Source organism: Trachemys scripta, chromosome 10 (assembly GCF_013100865.1).
Source record: "Trachemys scripta elegans isolate TJP31775 chromosome 10, CAS_Tse_1.0, whole genome shotgun sequence".
Classification (NCBI taxonomy): Eukaryota; Metazoa; Chordata; order Testudines; family Emydidae; genus Trachemys; species Trachemys scripta.
This window is the reverse complement of record NC_048307.1, coordinates 16,158,761-16,177,912: the sequence shown is the minus strand read 5'-3', so window position 1 is coordinate 16,177,912 and position 19,152 is coordinate 16,158,761. Positions and strand designations below refer to the sequence as shown.

The 19,152-nt window shown below is 43.1% G+C and overlaps 1 protein-coding gene across 1 annotated transcript; it reads right to left on the bottom strand.

The window, feature by feature from the left end:
• Nucleotides 1-426: 426 nt before the first annotated feature.
• CRYM (crystallin mu) lies at nucleotides 427-18,318 on the bottom strand. The gene is made up of 8 exons (XM_034784699.1): nucleotides 17,983-18,318; nucleotides 16,729-16,879; nucleotides 15,648-15,710; nucleotides 7,436-7,537; nucleotides 6,736-6,922; nucleotides 3,530-3,651; nucleotides 2,738-2,822; nucleotides 427-2,049 (listed from the first exon to the last, which is right to left on the bottom strand). The coding sequence occupies exons 1-8, from the start codon at nucleotides 18,153-18,155 to the stop codon at nucleotides 1,985-1,987; spliced, it is 948 nt and encodes a 315-aa protein (XP_034640590.1). The 5' UTR covers nucleotides 18,156-18,318; the 3' UTR covers nucleotides 427-1,984.
• Nucleotides 18,319-19,152: the final 834 nt, after the last annotated feature.

Here is a 19,152-nt window from a genome sequence, read left to right as displayed (position 1 = left end):
GTTCTGAGCACCTGCTTTTCCCACTGAAGCCAATGGAAGTTCAAGGTGGCCAGGATCAAGTCCTTCGATTGGAGCCATCTCATTTTTTATTTTCAAACATCAATATAAATCACTGGGCAGTGAGTTAGTGCATAAACTGTTCCACCTTCAGAGAACAAAACACAAAAGGCTGGCTTATTTCACATGTGGAAATGAACCATTTGGTGTTCTCATTTCACTCCCCATTGGTGCCCCACCTCAAAATGTTACTCAGTCTGGCCAGAACTGCAATCCTTGTTCAAGAGAGGCATAGCACTGGGATAGCAGTTTTGCTAGATTGTATTGCTGTTTTGCCAGAGTTATGTGTGGAAACTCGTTCTGGCAGCCCACATTACACTTGGATCATCCCAGTGTCATTAGTCCGTCACTGCTAAATAAATGCACACATTTCAAAATATTCAGTACATTAAATGTGATTTTTTTCATAACAGAATTTTTAAGGTCACATCATTACAATTTAAAAAAGCAAAGGTTAGGAGGACAAATTCTTCATTCACTTATGCCACTGGAAAGTCAATGGAGTTACTCTGGATTTTGCACCCACGTAAAAGAGAGCATCGTTTGACCCAAAAGATTTAAGGGTTTGTTACCCCTCAATGCTAAATCTATGCAAATTACACTACTATGCAATTTACTCCCATTTTCTGACTAGTTTACAAAAGGCTTGTAACTTACACACACATTATGTCACCTGTGACTTTTGCCCATAATTCTCTTTATAAATTTACTCATGCACCATCTAGAGATTTAACAGTAAATTCTACTGTACCTCCTGTCTATTGCTTCTCTATACTGTACTAGCAGCATTACAAATGACTGTGCTATATACGTTCCCATGGAATGAAGAAATATTTAATTACCTGCATGGTATAAAATGTAGATGCAAGCAATTTTATAAGGCACAAATGCAGCCCCAAGCTTGGGACTCTTTCCCAAGACAAGAGCCATCTATTAACAGATGTGCAATCTATGCAAAACAGTTGGGTTGTTAGCATAGAACAGGAACTTTTCCTTACCTAGCATGTCACCCCTGGCTCCTTTAAAGAAAGAAAGAGAGGCTCCTTTAAAGCAATGCTCATATGGCTAAAAGCATGATTACCAGTCCACTCACCTACTCAAGACACAAACAAACCTCAGCACTGAACAGGTTTGTCTTCACACTGGGAAGAAGTTTATCCCACTGGAATAAATCAGCATGGCTCTAACCTAAGAGAGCCTTAGTAGAGAATTTATGAACATATTAAATCAGGAAATCTCCCAATAGAATATGTGCAATATTATTTATTTATTTTTAAAGAAAAAACTGTTTAACGCTGAAGTTTTGGGTGAATCTCATGACCATCATAAACTGATAATACTAAGTCCCAGCATAGCAAGGCACTGAACATGATTAACTATTTACCCTTTTTGATTAACACACTCTAACTGTAACCTACAGCATTTCTAGCATTCCAGATTCAGACCTTTCTAGAGACCAGATGGATAGATGTCTGAATGATGGCGGTTTCATCATGCTGAGAACTGTCCCACCGGGGTTTAAATGGAGTCAGCTATCACTAGTGACATGATACCAGATTTAAACTGCAGTCTCCACACTAGTGCATTTTACCACAATACCAATTAGCTCTCCACAGACATGAAATCTGCACACAGTTTTTCTGCTAGCTGTTACATTAGTGAGCAAAAGTGGTTTATTCCAAAGGATATCAAAATGCACAGAAATACATTTGTTAGTAACTTTACAAAACATTAGATGTCTGACATTAAAGAATAAAAGTAAATGCTGTATATGATGTAATTTTAATATTGGCTATTGAAAGTTATAAAGTACTATATTCCCTATGGAATTACTTCCTTTTCTTATAAAGAAATGGTACAAGAAAACTAAGCATGAACCATTTTCTTTCTATTATTTTGTCCTTCTTAGTATTGCAGGCTCTTGGTTTTAGTTACCAGCTGACCAGGAATCATAAACGAATTTTGCTGCCACAGTGTCTTCAATTGCCATCCCTGAAATATATAACAGAATTAAAATCACCTACAACCAATACTTCGGTTGAATGAAATAATTTAACTTCACAGGGAAACAGAATGACTAGACAATGGATTAGAGAATCTTTCACACCACAATCTAGGACACCAGTCTGGTAATGACAAGAAGTTATCACCATCAGATAGCTGTTAGGTGCCATGTGTAAAAGGAGTTTATTGGTTTCAATCCAATTCCCATTGGACATGTATCCATGCTGTAAAAGCTACCACAACTGGAACAAATGGATCCTTGCTAACAGGTCATTCAACTTCAACCATGGTAATCCAGCCTTCTAATCACTTCCAATACCATACTTCTTTGTCACATCACCTTCAAGTCAAATAGACTTCAGGGGGCATCAGAGTAGGACATTCAGGTTGGAGCTATGTTAGTAAACAATGTAGTCATGAGTTGAGTAAATGGAACTTTAAAAAAATGGACATATTTTTCTATCATGTTTGCTTTCCTTTCAATTTAGATTTTATGAGTCTTGCTACATTGAGAAAGGAGGGAAAATACACATCTTATATTGTAGCTACTGTCCTCTGTAGAGCATGTTGGGACAGCAGCTTTGAAGATCATCAACTTTCCCATGCAAGAGGGACTTAATAAATAACAAGGCATTGTTCCTCGTCAGATTTACACATAGGAGGGGGTTATTCTTACCCAGTGATTTGAACACTGTTGTTTTCTCACGCAAGGCTGGTTTTGTCCCTTTCACTACCTCCCCCAGCTCGGCAAAAATCTCTGCCTGTGAAACAAATGCACATTTAGGCTTGATATCCATGACAGCCATCTAGAGAAATAAACTGTTTTTTAAGTGATTTTAAAAGAAAGAAGACAAAAAATTGGAAAGGTTCTGTTACTGGGAAAACAGATCATTGTTAGGGCAAGTAATATAGAAACTAGACAGAAATTTCAGAAGAATAACATGGCTTTCAGAGAAAAATATCTGCCTGAATTTCATTACTCAAAATGATCGACCTATTACCTTGCTGACAAAGATAAATTGACTTCCAGGTAGTTTACAGTTTGTTGGTTTCGCAAATGAAACCTTAAAAATGAAAGCCCTGTCTGCTATGTGTGGACATTAAAAAAAAAAATACTATGGCACTTTGTGTAAGGGCATGACAAAAGGTCCCCTCTCCTCAATTTTGTGCAGTGTGACAGTCATCTGTTTGGCTGCTGGCCTCCACACATTAGAGGCAGTTCCAATTTAATTATGCTGAAACGTCTATCATGGGGATACATAGGTGCAACAGAGCAGAATTTGTCCCATTATGTATAAATTGCTTTGGGATCTTCTGGGATGAAAGTGAAAGATTTGGAATAATTTTTGAAACATTACACATTTTTAAGTGTAGATCTAATAAAGGATGGATCTGAAAGCAATGAGAAATGGCGCTATGCAAAAGTAGCATTCGAGGGGAGAAGCTCTAGCATTTAAGAAAGACTTACCCTTGATAATATAACATCTCCTGATTCATTCAGAGCAGCCTCTCGAGAATCCACATACAGGACAGAATTCTTCATCACTTCATCATTCAGCTCTCTCCAGTCTGGTCTGCTTGCCCCAACAGCTAAAAGATAAAAGTGATTAACTTCAGAGAGAAATATTTCAAATGGATTTAACAGAAACACATTTCTTGTTCAACAGAGGTGAATAATGTCTTTCCACAGCAGTGTCGTCACTTAGGCACAAACAGCCTGAAATTAACCTTGAGGACAATTTCACTGATACAGAACATGAACAGCCTGATTGACTAGGGGAAGTCCTGGGCTTCCGACTGAGCTGTACATTATGCATCTAGGGCTTGATCCCGCTGAGCACCTTCTACTCCCATTGATGTCAAAGCAGGATTGAGCCCTTAGGGTCCAATCCTCCAAAGTGCTGTTCCTGTTATGCCTGCTGAGCACCCTCAGCCCTCATTGGGTCTAATCCTGCTCCCACTGAAATCCTTGTATTCAGTGACAACACGACCAGGACCACTGAAATCAATGAGTTCCCTCGTAGTAGGGGTGGCCAACCTGTGGCTCCGGAGCCGCATGAGGCTCTTCAGAAGTTAATATGCGGCTCCTTACATAGGTGCTGACTCCGGGGCTGGAGCTAGAGGTGCCAACTTTCCACTGCTCAACCCCAGGCCCTGCCCCCACTCCACCTCTTACCCCAAGGCCCCTGCCCCTTCCTGCCCCCTCCTCTGAGCCTGCTGCACCCTTGCTCCTCCCCCCTCCATCCCAGAGCCTCCTGTATATTGAGAAACAGCTGATCACGTCGGGCAGGAGGGAGGGGGAGGTGCTGATCGGCAGGGCTGCCGGAGGGCAGGAGGTGGCGGGGGGGGCTGATGTATTACTCTGGCTCTTTGGCAATGTACATTGGTAAATTCTGGCTCCTTCTCAGGCTCAGGTTGGCCACCCCTGCCTTGTAGAATCAGGCTGCTAGCAGTAAAATAAAACTCATGTGGGAGCAAATCCACAACGGCAGGGTGAACTCACAAGGGGAGCAGGATTCTTTGTTAGCATTTGTCGTTAGACAGCCTTTTCCTCTTAGGCTTGGCCCTCTTGCTTACATCTCTATCCTCTGGAAGGCTTAGCCAAAGAGGAGAGGTCATAGTGGAGGCAGAGAAAGGGAGGTAGTGCTCTGCATATCATTTACAAAGTAATCACAGTGAAATATCTGCCAATAAACCTCAAGCTCCTTGAGCAAAATGTGTTATTTGTTACACAGGTGCATTCCCCAGTTTGGCCTAAGAGTTTTATCCATGTCCAGCTTGTTCCCATTCTCACAGCAGTCAAAGACATTAACAAACTAATACAAAACCAGACAAGCCAAGTGCTTGGTTAGCACCAAGGACGGATGTACACAACTACCCTTTCGCCCTTTAGGGCAAGTCTGACAAGGCAAGGCAACACAGGGAAGCTCACCCTGTCATTGCCTACGCTGTATCTTCGCTACAGATAATAAAAGTACTTAGTGCTCATATAGGGCTTTTCATCATAAATCACAGACCTTCAGTCTCAAAGGCTGCCAAGTCCAACCCTTTCTCGAATAACAAGCATATTTATAAAGTTGTTTAACTAACAAACAACCACACTGTACTATAGTTTGGTAGGCTGGCGCTATGCTGCTCTATCATATCCTCTCTTATCTTATCAACCCCTTCTTCTGTTCTTCACCCTCTTCCTGCTGCTCCTGACAAAGCCCTGCTGGATGTTGTGATTGTAACCTCTTCCTCAGCAGGATGTAGACATCTACGTAAATGACCCAATCACCCCCCTTTTCCTATTATCTCTTGCCCCTCTCCACTTCCCTCTCCTCAATTCATTTGCAAAAGCCTTGAATTTCATAATTCTTTTTTATTAAGTGTTTTTGATCCAGACTGTCTTGATGTTACGTGCCTGTAGAGAGAAATGCAATTAAAAGATCCCTCACTTATCCTTATCAGATCAGAACCAAAGAAGCAGTTTGCTGCAGGGAACTGTATGTGCAGACCTACAACTGAACATTATTATCTGGGATTTCTAAACCTGCAGTTTCCATTCTTTTCTTATGACTTTGTAAGCAGTACAATTGGAGCCCATTTACAGATCTTTACTTACCGAAACAGTTTTGTGAACAAAAGCTTATCATTAAAAAAAAATGTAAAACTCTTGTGTTAGCAACTTCTTTTGTACAGAGAAACACAAATAATATTGAACTGAATGGTAAAACAATTCTTCTATACAACTTTACAGACAGTTGGGTTGTGAGAACTCCAGTGTTGTCTGAATGCCTACTCATGCAATAGGAATGCCTCTGGGGAAAAAAAACAAGGAGAGGTGGTCTTTGTGTATGTGTTGCCTCAGCAAATGAAGACACTAATTGATTCTGGTTGTACACACGGCCTTCATGCTGTGAGACAGCACAGATAACAATGTCACCGGCAAAGAATTAAACTGAGTTTGAAAAATTGGTGGGGTGCTTTTGAAATGTGGGAACTTCCTTTAAATTGTTCCCTCTGACAAGTTGCCTTTGTCTCATTACCAGACCACTTGGAAAGTGCACAAGGTCATCTGAACCAGCTCCAAATTAAATAACGTAAATAAATGCCAAGGAGCTCAGGGACTCCGTATGCTAGGGCAGCAACAACATCACCAGAAAACACAATTTAAAAACAGAACACAGCGAAGGGACCAAACCCTGAGGTTTTCTCAATTTTTACACGGTTCTTAACTCAGGCAAAACTCCCACTGAGATCAAAGGGAGTCAGCCCCAAAAGAAGAAATAAAGGAGTTTGCAAAACAGGGCAGTAGAAAAGATGATAAATATCAGGGAAACAGAAGTGCTACTAAAAAAATCACTGTGGGAACAGGTTTCTAGGGTGTTGTTTAAGTCTAAGACCAAATGGGGACATCAAGGCCACACCTTGTTGGCTACCATAGCAAAGCTGAGATTACCTGCTGCTCAAACATACAATAGCAGAATCCCTGATAGCATTGAATACAGACACCCTGCAGGACCGTGCTCAAAGAGGAGAAGTGATTATTCTGAGAAATCTAGACCATTCTGGGCAGAAACTGTCTTTGTGAGTATTATACAGCACAGCATTGAGCACATCAGAGCTAAATAAAATAATAATACAAATAATAGCAGAGAAACCCCCCTAATCAATGAGAGTCTGGCATACCGTTGATATGGGCACCTGGTTTTATCCACTCTCCAAATAAAATTGGCGTTGTTGCCATGGTGACCGTTATAATCACATCAGCTCCGGTGACAGCCTCCTGAGCAGAGGAGCAAACCTGCACTGGTGGACCCTTAACTGAGCGAGCAAACTTCACAGCATTCTCCTTAGTGCGATTCCATATCCTGACCTGAAAAGCAACATGGAAAGCATGTAGAGATTATATAATATGAGTAACCCGTCCTTGCAAAACGTTTTCTTCATTATCATTACTTATCCTGGCAAAGAACAGGTGAGTAGATCTTGTGTCTGGACTAGTACATCTTCATGATTATCTTGCAATGCTAGTATAACAGTTCATGGCATCTTTATATTTATAAAATACATTTTAAATAGAAAATCTGAACTGATCGAGGCTGCAGGAAACTTGTCCAAGAAACTTATATACGGTCGGATTTTTTCAAACAGAGAAAAGAGTAAGGCTGAAACTTGACTTTGTTTCCAGCATGTGTTATTAAAATGCTTTGAGAAGGGAGGAGGAAAGGCTATAGAAGTGCAATGTCTAGAGACATTTTGTTGAAATTTGCTGAAGCCATTAGATACAACTTTACTGGTTATTATATACGTTATTTGTTATTGGTGTTACTGAAAAAATAATTGAGAAAAATAAATCTTCTCCTTTGAGATGCATTCCTTGGCTTACCTTTTTAAATGAGAACTGCTCTGTGAAGACCTCATAATGGCTATAGGCTTGAACACCAGCTCCTAGAATGCACAGCACTTCTGAATCAGCGGGCATTAAGAACTAAAATATATCAAGTTAGAAAAGAAATCAATGACAGTAGTCATGGAAAAAACACAGTTGTGATGATGGATCCACTATTTAAATTAAAACCCCTCAATCTTAGGCACATTTACACTAGAGTGTTTATTTTTAAACGTTGTACAGAGGGGTCATTGATTCCTAAGAGAAACTTTTGGGTTTGATTCAATTTGCACTTTTGCATTTGTATTGATGTAGCTACATGTATGTAGTTACACCAGTATAAACCCCCAGTGCAGAAATGCTGCACTGGAGGTGAAACAGGGCTTACACCAGTGCACTGCATTGGCACAGAGGGATTGCACCTACATCAGGATAACTGTAAGAGTATAAATATCCCCAGGATAGACAGGACCTCATTTACTGGCATGCAATTCCATTGACACCACCAGTTGCACTGGTATACTAGGGCAAAATGTAGCCCTATAAGTTACAATCCTTATCCCACAAAATTTTGCAGATTATACATTGTTGTTGCAGACACCACTCAAAGAAAGGATGAAATGCCTTTTATTTAGCAATCCTGTAGGACACAATGTGCATCCCAAAACTGGGGTAATGGGCTTGGAAGAAATGCCAGGCCCCCAGACAGTAACCCGCTAATCTAGCCTCAGTCTGAGTGTTTGTTTAAAGAGTTGTTTATCTGCTCTTTAAAAAAAGGAGGAAGAGGAAAAAGAAGAAAAAGACTAGAAATGAAGCTTCCTACTTGTCACTTGTTCATATCCCTTTTTAAGCTGAGTCAAATTGCTGAAAATGGTAGCAGTTTGGGACAATTGTTTTTCCTTCTAAACAAGAAAGATTGCATTTCAGCCCTGGCCAGGTATGGCCCGTGTCTGACATCCCTGATTTAGAACACTCCAGAGAGATGAACTTTGCTAAGAACAGGATATGTGTCCACCAGTCAATATTTACAAACAAGAGTGGCTTGAGGCTCAAGACTTAAAATTCACTCCTCTGGTAGCTCTGAATTTCCCTGTTTAATCATCCTCTGTGGTTCACCAGGAACTGGGAGGGAAAAGAAGGGATGTTTGAACCTAGCCCCAGCCACCTGCATTTCTTGTTTGTGCATTTGCTATGGCCACTCTTGTACTTGGAGCCTTTGAACTATATGGGCTTTCAATGCCAGTTGAACTGACACTGCTGCAAAGAAATAAAAAAAATCTCATCTAGCAGATTTATCAAAGCTAAGAGCTCATTTTGATTCTTGTTACATTGACTCTGTAGCATTGATTTCAAAAGTTCCATACATAAAAGTACTGGCTTATTGAAGAGGAACTGCCATAAAGAGGACAAGATGACAACTGAAAGCTGGGCTCAAACAGTCCTGAAAATCTCACAGAGCAGCAGGTGACAGATAAGGGTCTGATCTGGAAGTTCTAATACAGACAAAGCTCCTTTGAAGTCACTGCATCTGAAGAAGTGAGGTTTTTTACCCCAAATAAATCTTTAAGGTGTCACCGGACTCCTTGTTGTTTTTGTGGAGCTTTGCTTGTGTAAAGTCTTCAGGATCTGGTTTTAAGGTGGGAAGGTCTGAGCTGAGAGCAGTCCAACAGTCTAACATCTCAGGAATTCATTGTGTGACGCATGGCTAGAAAGGGTTAAACATCCTGCAAAATAAATAACCCTCAAAAGACATGTAGGGAGATAATGTTTGTGTTTTTGTGTATTTACATATGTATGAGTAGGGTCCACAATGTAATCAACAGTCCCGGTCTATGCTGTATTCTGATATCATTTAAATGAATTGTGAACATCTCTCTTTGAAATGTACTGTGAATGGTGAAGGAAAAAGCAAATGGCCTTATGTTAATTCGTATAGTTAAGTACCGGTGATGGACCTCCTTCAAAGTCATCCTAATTACCTTTTATTCCTTGAGCAATTCCAACTTGTCAAAAGACAAAAAATTGTACAAAAGATCCTTGGGTCCCGATTCGGTCATCTCAGATCTGCTTAAGCTTCTTCAGGGGAAGTTTGAGTCGCAAGATTGAGGTCCCAGTTATGCTGATATGCCCTGAATGTGATATTTGGACATTGGACTATAAACTAAGAACTATTTCTGAAATGTTTCAGAGTAGCAGCCATGTTAGTCTGTATCCGCAAAAAGAACAGGAGTACTTGTGGCACCTTAGAGACTAGTTTCTAAGGTGCCACAAGTACTCCTGTTCTTATTTCTGAAAGAATTCTTTGCAGCTACGAAGCTCACCATCTCTGCTGTGAATCTGCACCTAAATGAATTGAACTCATGTCTGTATGTATATTGACCTTTTAACCATACTCTCTCTCTTCTGCTTTTTAATAAATTTTAGTTTAGTTAATAAGAATTGGCTGTAGCATGTATTTGGGTAAGATCTGAAACATTCATTAACCTGGGAGGTAATGTGTCTGATCCTTTGGGATTGGTGGAATCTTTTCCTTTTCTTTTATATGATGAAATAAGATTTACAGAAATTTTCATCATATTTGACATGGGTCCCTGGATGGAGGCCCGAGGCTGGATCACTTTAAGGGAACTGTGTTGTTTGGACTTCTGAGTAACCAGTAAGGTAATAAAGAAACTGTTCTATGCTGGCTTGGTAAATTTAAGTATTGGAATATCCACCAGCTTTTGGGGGTTTGGCTGCCCCATTCTTTGCAGTTCACCCTAATTGAGTGACCACAGCTGGCTCCCCACTAGGACCCCGGTCACATATTATTCGCCCCTTCTCCACTCCAAATGGAGTGGCTCCTGGGGATAGATACTCCACTTCTGTGTTGGCTGTAACTCCATTGATTTGGGTGGAATTACATCAGCATAAGACTGATGTACCTGAGAAGAGAATCTGGTCGTCAATCTAAAGCAGGAGAGTTAGTGGGCCAGGAAACATAGCACTTATAATGAAGAAGATGGGCAGGTTTGATATCATTCTTGCGCTTGGAAGACTAAAACTTTCCTTCAAACTGATGGCCTCAGAAGGGTTATCTGCTTTATTAACAGACCAGTCAAATATTTTTAAATTAGTATTTGAAGATTTATTTGTATTAATATTCCTACTTTGAATTGGAAGTTATGTGGAGTGGCATAGTGGCCAGACTGGGGAAGAGGCTGTGTAGTCTAATCAGTTTTGATTTATCACCGCACTTACCCAAAGCCCCTATAGGTGCATACATAAAGCAACAAAAAAATAACTGAGCAAAACCACTCCAATATATGCTCAGATTCACAGAGTGAATCACTCCCATATCACATACAATACAAGCATGTAAAAAGCAACAGAGAGTCCTGGGGCACCTTTAAGACTAACAGATGTATTGGAGCATAAGCTTTCGTGGGTGAATGCCCACTTCGTCAGATGCATGTAATGGAAATTTCCAGAGGCAGGTATAAATATGCAGGCAAGAATCAGTCTGGAGATAACGAGGTGAGTTCAATCAGGGAGGGTGAGGTCCTCTGCTAGCAGTTGAGGTGTGAACACCAAGGGAGGAGAAACTGCTTTTGTAGTTGGCAACCCATTCACAGTCTTTGTTTAATCCTGATCTGATGGTGTCAAATTTGCAAATGAACTGAAGCTCAGCAGTTTCTCTTTGGAGTCTGGTCCTGAAGTTTTTTTGCTGTAAGATGGCTACCTTTACATCTGCTATTGTGTGGCCAGGGAAGTTGAAGTGTCCTCCTACAGGTTTTTATATATTGCCATTCCTGATATCTGACTTGTGTCCATTTATCCTTTTACGTAGTGACTGTCCAGTTTGGCCAATGTACATAACAGAGGGGCATTGCTGGCACATGATGGCATATATAACATTGGTGGACGTGCAGGTGAATGAACCGGTGATGTTCTAGCTGATCTGGTTAGGTCCTGTGATGGTGTTGCTGGTGTAGATATGATGTAGCAACACCAAAAAAGAAAAAAAACTTCAGGACCAGACTCCAAAGAGAAACAGCTGAGCTTCAGTTCATTTGCAAATTTGACACCATCAGATCAGGATTGAACAAAGACTGTGAATGGCTACCCAACTACAAAAGCAGTTTCTCCTCCCTTGGTGTTCACACCTTAACTGCTAGCAGAGGACCTCACCCTCCCTGATTGAACTAACCTCGTTATCTCCAGACTGATTCTTGCCTGCATATTTATACCTGCCTCTGGAAATTTCCATTACATGCATCTGACGAAGTGGGCATTCACCCACGAAAGCTTATACTCCAATACATCTGTTAGTCTTAAAGGTGCCACAGGACTCTCTGTTGCTTTTTACAGATCCAGACTAACACGGCTACCCCTCTAATACAAGCATGAATACCTTTTCTTTGATAAAATAACTGATTTTTTAAAATAAGGAAAATGAAGTAGATCTAATCTATCTGGCCTTCAGTAAGGCATTTCATATACACGGGAAATTAGTAATTCAGATGAAGAAGATGGGGATTAGGATAAGAACTGTAAGTAGGTTAAGAAACTGGCAAAAGGGGAGAAGACAAATGGTTGTGGTGAAAGAAGAACAACTGGGCTGAAGGGAGGTTACTAGCAGAGTTCCTAAAGGATCAGACTTGGGACTTATGACTTTGGCACAAAAAGTAGGAAGGTGCTAGTAAAATGTACTGATGACATGAAGTTGGGAGGCATTGTCAATACACAGGAATGGAATTTTATACAGGAAGAATTGGATGACACTGATGACCTGGAGTAATAGAAATGAGATGAAATTTAAAAGTGCAAGGTCATGAACATAAGAACTAATAATAAGAATTTCTGCTATAAACTGGGGACTCATCAGTTGAAAATGACAGAGGAGGAGAGATACCTGGTTGTGTTAGTTGATCACAGGATGACTATGTGCCGTGAATGTGATACAACTGTGAAATAGGCAAATGTGGTCCTAGGATATATCAGGTGAGGCATTTCCAGTCTCTCTCGCAGGCATGTATGGCATCTACAGAGTGACATTTTATAGATGCAGTTGTAGGTCCATAAGCCATTTCCAGGCCTCCTCTGAGACACTGTGGATATCATCCAATTCATCTTTGAATACATATTTGGGACACTATGTTCTGATGTGTTCATTGGTTTGGATGTTCTCATTGCAGTCACATGAAACAGAGTCTTTGATTTTCCACTTGTGCATCAAGTAGCCGCATCTTCCACTATTTCTTTGGATGTGGGTCAATGTGGTCCCAAGTCTGTGTGGCAGGTCGAAACCGAGGAGGCATTTGTTGGTTCAGTAATAATGTGCTTGTTTGGAACAGCAGATGAGGTCCAGACACTTTGCCATTCCCTCGCCAGATCCAGAGACTAGAAGTGATCAAGTGTGGTCTATAGTAGCTTTCACGATTTCAGGCGTGATGGGGGTATGTTATCCATAACCTGCCAGATGGGAGGTTCTGCATAGTCTTCGGCATATTTAAGTTCTTGTGCTGTGGCTATATCTCGACGGACAGCTGGAGGTTTGATGTTTGTCAATACAGAAAGCCACAGTAGAGGTGTTGATTTTAAAGTTTCCGTGATGATTTGCATGGTCTGATTCAGCTGCCTCTCCATACGCTGAGTATAGCAGCTTCTTTTCCACACCAGGGCACAATACTCTGCAACTGAGTACACAAGGGCCAAGGCCAATGTTCCTAGAACCAGGACAGTTGATCCCCAGCTTGTTCCCACTAACTTTTAAATAATGTTGACATGAGTTTTTGCTTTCAAGGCTACTTGCTTGAAGTGGTCATGAAAGGTCAGTGTGCAGTCAAGAATGCCACTGAAATATATTGGCTTTGGGTCGTAATGCACAGTTTCACATGAAACCTGACAGTTATGAGTGTTTTGTGCAATTCTATTGTCAAAGTGGAAAGTAGAGACTACCGATTTGCTTGGATTTGGTCTCAGCTTTTGGAAGTATTTCTCCATGAGCTTAAGGTCAGATCTAAGGGTCACTTCAAGTTCTTTAAAGCTACGGGCCTAAGTGGCGAGTGCCAAACCATCAGTGTACGCAAACTTCTGCACTATTATTTCAGGCATATCGTTCGTGTATACACTGAAGAGTTATTTCCAGTAACGATAGAGAAGTATTAATGTAATTGTACAAGGCACTAGTAAGACCTAATTTGGAATACTGTGTACAAATCTGATTACTCAAGAAAGATGATCTCAAACTGGAACTGGTGCAGAGAAGAGCTACTAGGTGACCAGGGGCATGGAGGACCTATCTTCTGAGAAGACACTGGAAGAGCATGGCTTGTTTAGCCTAGCAAAATGAAGGATGAGAGAGGATATGATTACTCTCTATGAAGACACTGGGAGATAGACAACAGGTAGGGAGAAGAGCTATTTAGGTTAAAGGAAAATGTTGGCACAAGAATAAATGGTTACAAACTGGCCATGACTGAATTTAGGATGGAAGTTAGAAGAAAGTTTGTAATCATCTGAGGAATGAAGTTTTGGAACAGCCTTCCAATAGACATTGTTCAGATAAACAACCTAATTAGTCTGAAGATAGAGCTTGATAAATTTTTGAGTGGGACTATATGATGGAGTTGCATGCAGTGATGGGGGTTGGCTTGATGGCAAAGGGGGTTCCTTCCAGTCTTATGTCTTATATTCCTAAATCTCATGATGCAGGGCTTCAGTTGGTCACCTGTAGGGGTTAAGAAGGACTTTTTCCCTGTTGTATTCTGGGGAGTGGTTCTCCTTCCTCTAAAGCACTGGAGATGGTCACAGATGGCATCACCAGACGGGGTGGGATCGTGCTCTGATGTGGTATAGAAAAATTCTCTCTCAGATGCTTGGCTGGTGGGTCTTGCTCACATGCTCAGGGTCATACCAACTGCTATTTTAGGTTGGGAAGGAATTTTCCCCAGGTCATATTGGCAGGGACCTTGGGGGTTATTTGCCTTTCTCTGCGACATGCGACTTACTAGGATCATCTTGGATATCTCACCTAATCAATTCCCTGCTATTGCAGAGGGCTAGGTCATTGGTTCACGTTGGTCCCTCCTATTCGCTGTCTATGGTAAACAATAGTTTAATCTATTTCAGGTTATTGGGCTCAATACTGGGTTAACTGGGTGGAGCTAGTGGCCTGTGATATGCAAGAGGTCTGACTAGATGATCTGGTGGTCCCTTCTGGCCTTAAACTATATTACTGTACACAACTCCCTCGGAATTAAAATAGAAACAACCAAGTTTTAGGCTTTTCTTTGAGGACTGAACATTGTCATAAATCTAGTACCTATGATTAAAGAGAACTGGCATGGATTGAAAGCCTCTTAGATCGCATTCGCATCTGACCTCTAAGCTATTTTACATGACACCATGTCACAGGACAACTGGCCCAGCTCTCCTGTTCCAATCCAGATGTGCCCTAGTTTGGTGTAATAAAGAGGGTGGGACTGCCCCTGGGAATTACGAGAGACAGCCCAAAGGCAAGAGAGAGTCCAGAGGCTGAGAGAGAGCTGGCCCTGAAGGAATTAGCTGTGAGTTCTGTGTTGAGCAGTGATCCAGATCAAGCCAGTGAAAGTGGAAGGCAGTTGAGGAATTACATACAAGTTTCCCCAGGCCACAGAACCATGGATAGAGAGGGCTGAAGGCTGAGAGCGGCAGAAGGAGACACCTGCTGGCTGAAAGACCAGAGAGAGATAAAGGCTGGCGGAGGATGTTGCGGTGAGCTTGCTGATGTCTCCAGGTGAGAGCCAGAGCCAGAGCCAGAGCCAGACCTGAGAATGAAACAGGGCAGAGAAGCAACCCAGGCTGAAGGGCTGGGATGAGGCCTGGTGAGAGATGCCAGAGCTGTACCCAAGAGCCTGAGCATAGTGAGAGACATCAGAGCTGTACTTGGTGTGTTCATGGACTGTTGTGACTTGAAAGATTGGATGTACTGTGGAATTGGGGAATTTGGACTGTGTTGAGGAATTCTGGATTACAATTTTGGGACTCTTGTAATAAATAAATGCTGGAAAGGGTATCGGTACCTGGAAAGATTACCTGGGGTTACTGGGGACTCTGGATGAAAGGGGTAACTGTGGCAGGTTCATGGGTCGTGCAGCGGCATTCTGCGGGAGGGCACCGGAGGAAGGGTTGCCTTGTCACACACCAATAATCTACTTCAACCCACTTTATAAAGCATCAGACCTACCTTGGTAGCTATCGCGGAAACTGCAGCAGTTCGTTTTGCTGTAATGACACTGCCATCCATGACCTTTTAAAGAAGAAAATCAAACAGACTGAAATGAACACCGAAAACATAATGCCAGATGCTTTCTCCATGTGTGAATTAGTGGTTAATAACTGATATATCATGTGAAGGGACAAGGAAAACCTGAGAGAAGATTATTATTAATGCAACACTGGCAAATATATTCTATAGAAAATTGGTAGATTCTCTTCCCTGCTCCACTCCTTTCATGACACTTAGGCAGCACAAAGCGAGTGGAAATTTGCCATCATCACAGTGGCATTGACCCAACATAAACATTTCTACACTACACTTCCTGGAGACCCCAGTACCGGGGGTGTTTCAGGGCAATGAAGGCATGGCCAGAACACGCTGCACTCTGGTTAGCACTGGGGACCACTGCAAGCAGGTATATGATGGAGCAGCCCTTAGGCTGCTCTAACCTATGCCAGGGCCCAGGTAGAGCACCATGGAGCCATACTCAGGTATCCCCCTACCTTGTGCTGCACTCTGGGTGGGCACTGGCTCTATATAGATTCTGGCTCTATATATTCAATTATCATGTGAAAATGGATTGTGGAGCCACGCTGAGAAACAGACACTTTCACTGTTCTGGCCCTTCTCAAACCATTATCCACATTTTTAATTAAGAAAGATAATATCCCAAAATTCCTATTACAGCCCCCCAATCCCACTCTCACAGAGGCCAACAGTAAAACTTGCATTGCCTTTAACAGTTCAGAATATTTGGCAATTTATTCTTTCCCCCTAAAATATCAGCTAAACATGGTGTCGGGGGAGTTCTTCAAATAAAGAGTTTCACTTCAAATCACCAGTTTCAGAGAACAAAGAAAGAAGGACAGATTAAAGAGAATGAAACAGACAAGCCTGAGGGCCAGATTCTCAGCTGGCACAAATCGCCATAACTCCACTGAAGTGAATGGAGTGATGGTGATTTACACCAGCTATGTCATCTAAAATCGAAGTATGATTTTGACAGACTGTTAACAAAACAGAATGCATCAATGCACGCTGAACTTACAGCTTTTAAAGAGCCATTTCTTGGGTCAAAGAGTAAAACAGTTGCTTGGTGAGAGGGAACAGAAGAATCCTTTTTGTGTTCATAGAAGGTTACCAGTTTAGTTGTTAGAGCATCGTCCTTTGCACTGTAAGCAGGCATGACCCCTAAAAATCTTTGAAAGAGAAAAAATATATACATTTAACATGAAATTTTGTAATTTGTTAGCTAACTAGTAAGAAGTTAATAAGCAACTGCTTTTGATCTCTAATGTAATAAATAACCCTCTCTATAGCCCTACTTTTTCTCTTTTCCACTTCTAAATTGTGTGACATTTTCTAGGCTATTTAAATATGTGTTTTCTAAAGAAGGATCTAATCTGCCCCCAATGGGAGTTCTGCCATTGACTTCAATGGGCCAGGATTTCACCCCAGCTCTCCAGTACAGTTTAACTTTAATGGTTTGCTCATTGACTTTCCTCCTAACCAGGCACTGTTAATGACTATTCACAGCTTTAGTTCAGAACTAATAGGGTGAAATCTTTGCCCTACTGAAGTCAATGACAAAACCCCCTTTGAACTCAGAGGAGGCCAGGATTCCACCCACAGTCTTCTCCTTTTCCTACTAATTATTATCCCCCTATTATCCTTGAAACACTAGTAGCCCCCACTTTCTTTCTCTCTCTGTGCAGGACACAGCAGTGCTTTATCCTGGTACTGTAAAGGGCCGGCCCATGGGCACACTTTATAACAGCCTGGATGGCTGATCTTCACCATCGATTTTAAAGGACACAAAGCACTTTCCCCATTCCCTTTGCAGCACGACTTTGGAGCCAGCTCCAGAACTCGTTTGAGGGAAGCATCAGCCAGGGCCATCCTTACCCATACGCAAACTACGCAGCTGCGTAGGGCACCAGGAAATTTGGGGCACCTGCCTGCTGCTCCAGCCTGGTCGGGCACTTCAGAGACTGTAGCGATTTGCACGAGTGCTCGCTAGGAGTAGACGGGTGCAGGGGACATGACAGGAGAGGGGAAAGCTCGCTGCGCTCGGCCTGCCTGGTTGCTCTCATTGTAGTATCCGAGCTGGAAATCTCCCTAACCAGACACAACTGGGGAATATCACGGCAGCTGCACAAGGACCAGCCAAGGAAGTCCTCACCGTGGGGAGGGACTGAGAAAGGGATCCCCTCCTCCCCCGACTCTGGCTCAGGACGAGAGGGGCGCCCCCGAGGAGTGCCCGTGATGGGGCTCCCTAGAGTGTGCATCCCTCCCTACTTACCCGCTGTACTTCTGCACCGGCACCACGGTGCGCATGGGCTGCACGACGCCTCCCTCCGCGCCGCTGGAGAAATTGGCCAGGGCAGCTTCCAGCGAAGGGATCAGGAGGCTGGCGCGGTGCAAGTGCTTCTCCACCACCTCGGAGCCCAGGAAAACCGGCGGCGCAGCGCTCATGGTGACCAGCGTCCGGGCCGCACGGGCAACACAGACTCTCGTGCGCCTCCGCTGCAGCCTCTTGTGCCCGCTTGGCTGTAAGTATTGTCCCGGACCCCGCTGCCACCCTTCTCGCCAAGCTGCTACAACTGAGCCGTGTGGGGCGCCACCTAGTGGGTCCCCAAGACATTCTGGTGAGCCCATCCTAGCCTGTTGGGGCACTGGCATGTGACTCTGCTGCCACGCCCCAATCCCTATGGCCGTACCTCCTTATCTTGGAAAGGGGGGAATCACCGCGGGGGAATCTCAGAGCTACACGTCACGGGGGGGGGGGTCCTCATTTTTCTCATTATTCTAAGGAACACATTCTTATGGGGAACTCCTCCCATTGTGCAGCTCTCAGTCATTATTATCCCTTACTGTGGGGTGTCTCGCTCGTTGCGGAGGGAGGTCACCCTCCACCGGGAGAGGGTAAACCCACGGTGCGTGTGAGCAGAGGATAACGTAATGCCTCATGGAGGGAGCCTCCGCTGTGGGAACTGCCCCCGTCTGTGCCCAGCCCTGCAGCCCGTTTGTTCCACGCTCTGGGCACGGGCATATTGTTTCCCACACAGGAGCATATTGTTTCCCACGGGATCCCAGTTTTTGCAACGTCTCTTCACTAACCCCACGCCCTGTGCTGTGGGGTCACCACTCCTACCCCAGCTACTGAGGGATCCTACGAAAACTCCGGGTACGCACAGCTATGAAAAGGGAGAATCCGGGATTTGTGATGGCTATTTATTTAACCGTAGGGGACAGCTCCCGGTCATCCAGGCGCTGCACAATCCACCCAAACAAGAACTGATCACTGGGCACAGCCCTGGCCTGCACCCCATACGGGGCGCGCCTCAAGAGAAGGCGGGGACCGATGAGAGCCGTGGGAATTACTAGGAGTGGGAGGGGCTTTGCGCCGCCACGCAGGCGCACGCCGCACACCATTCGGACGCACTGACCGAGCAGTGAAAAAGGACCGTCT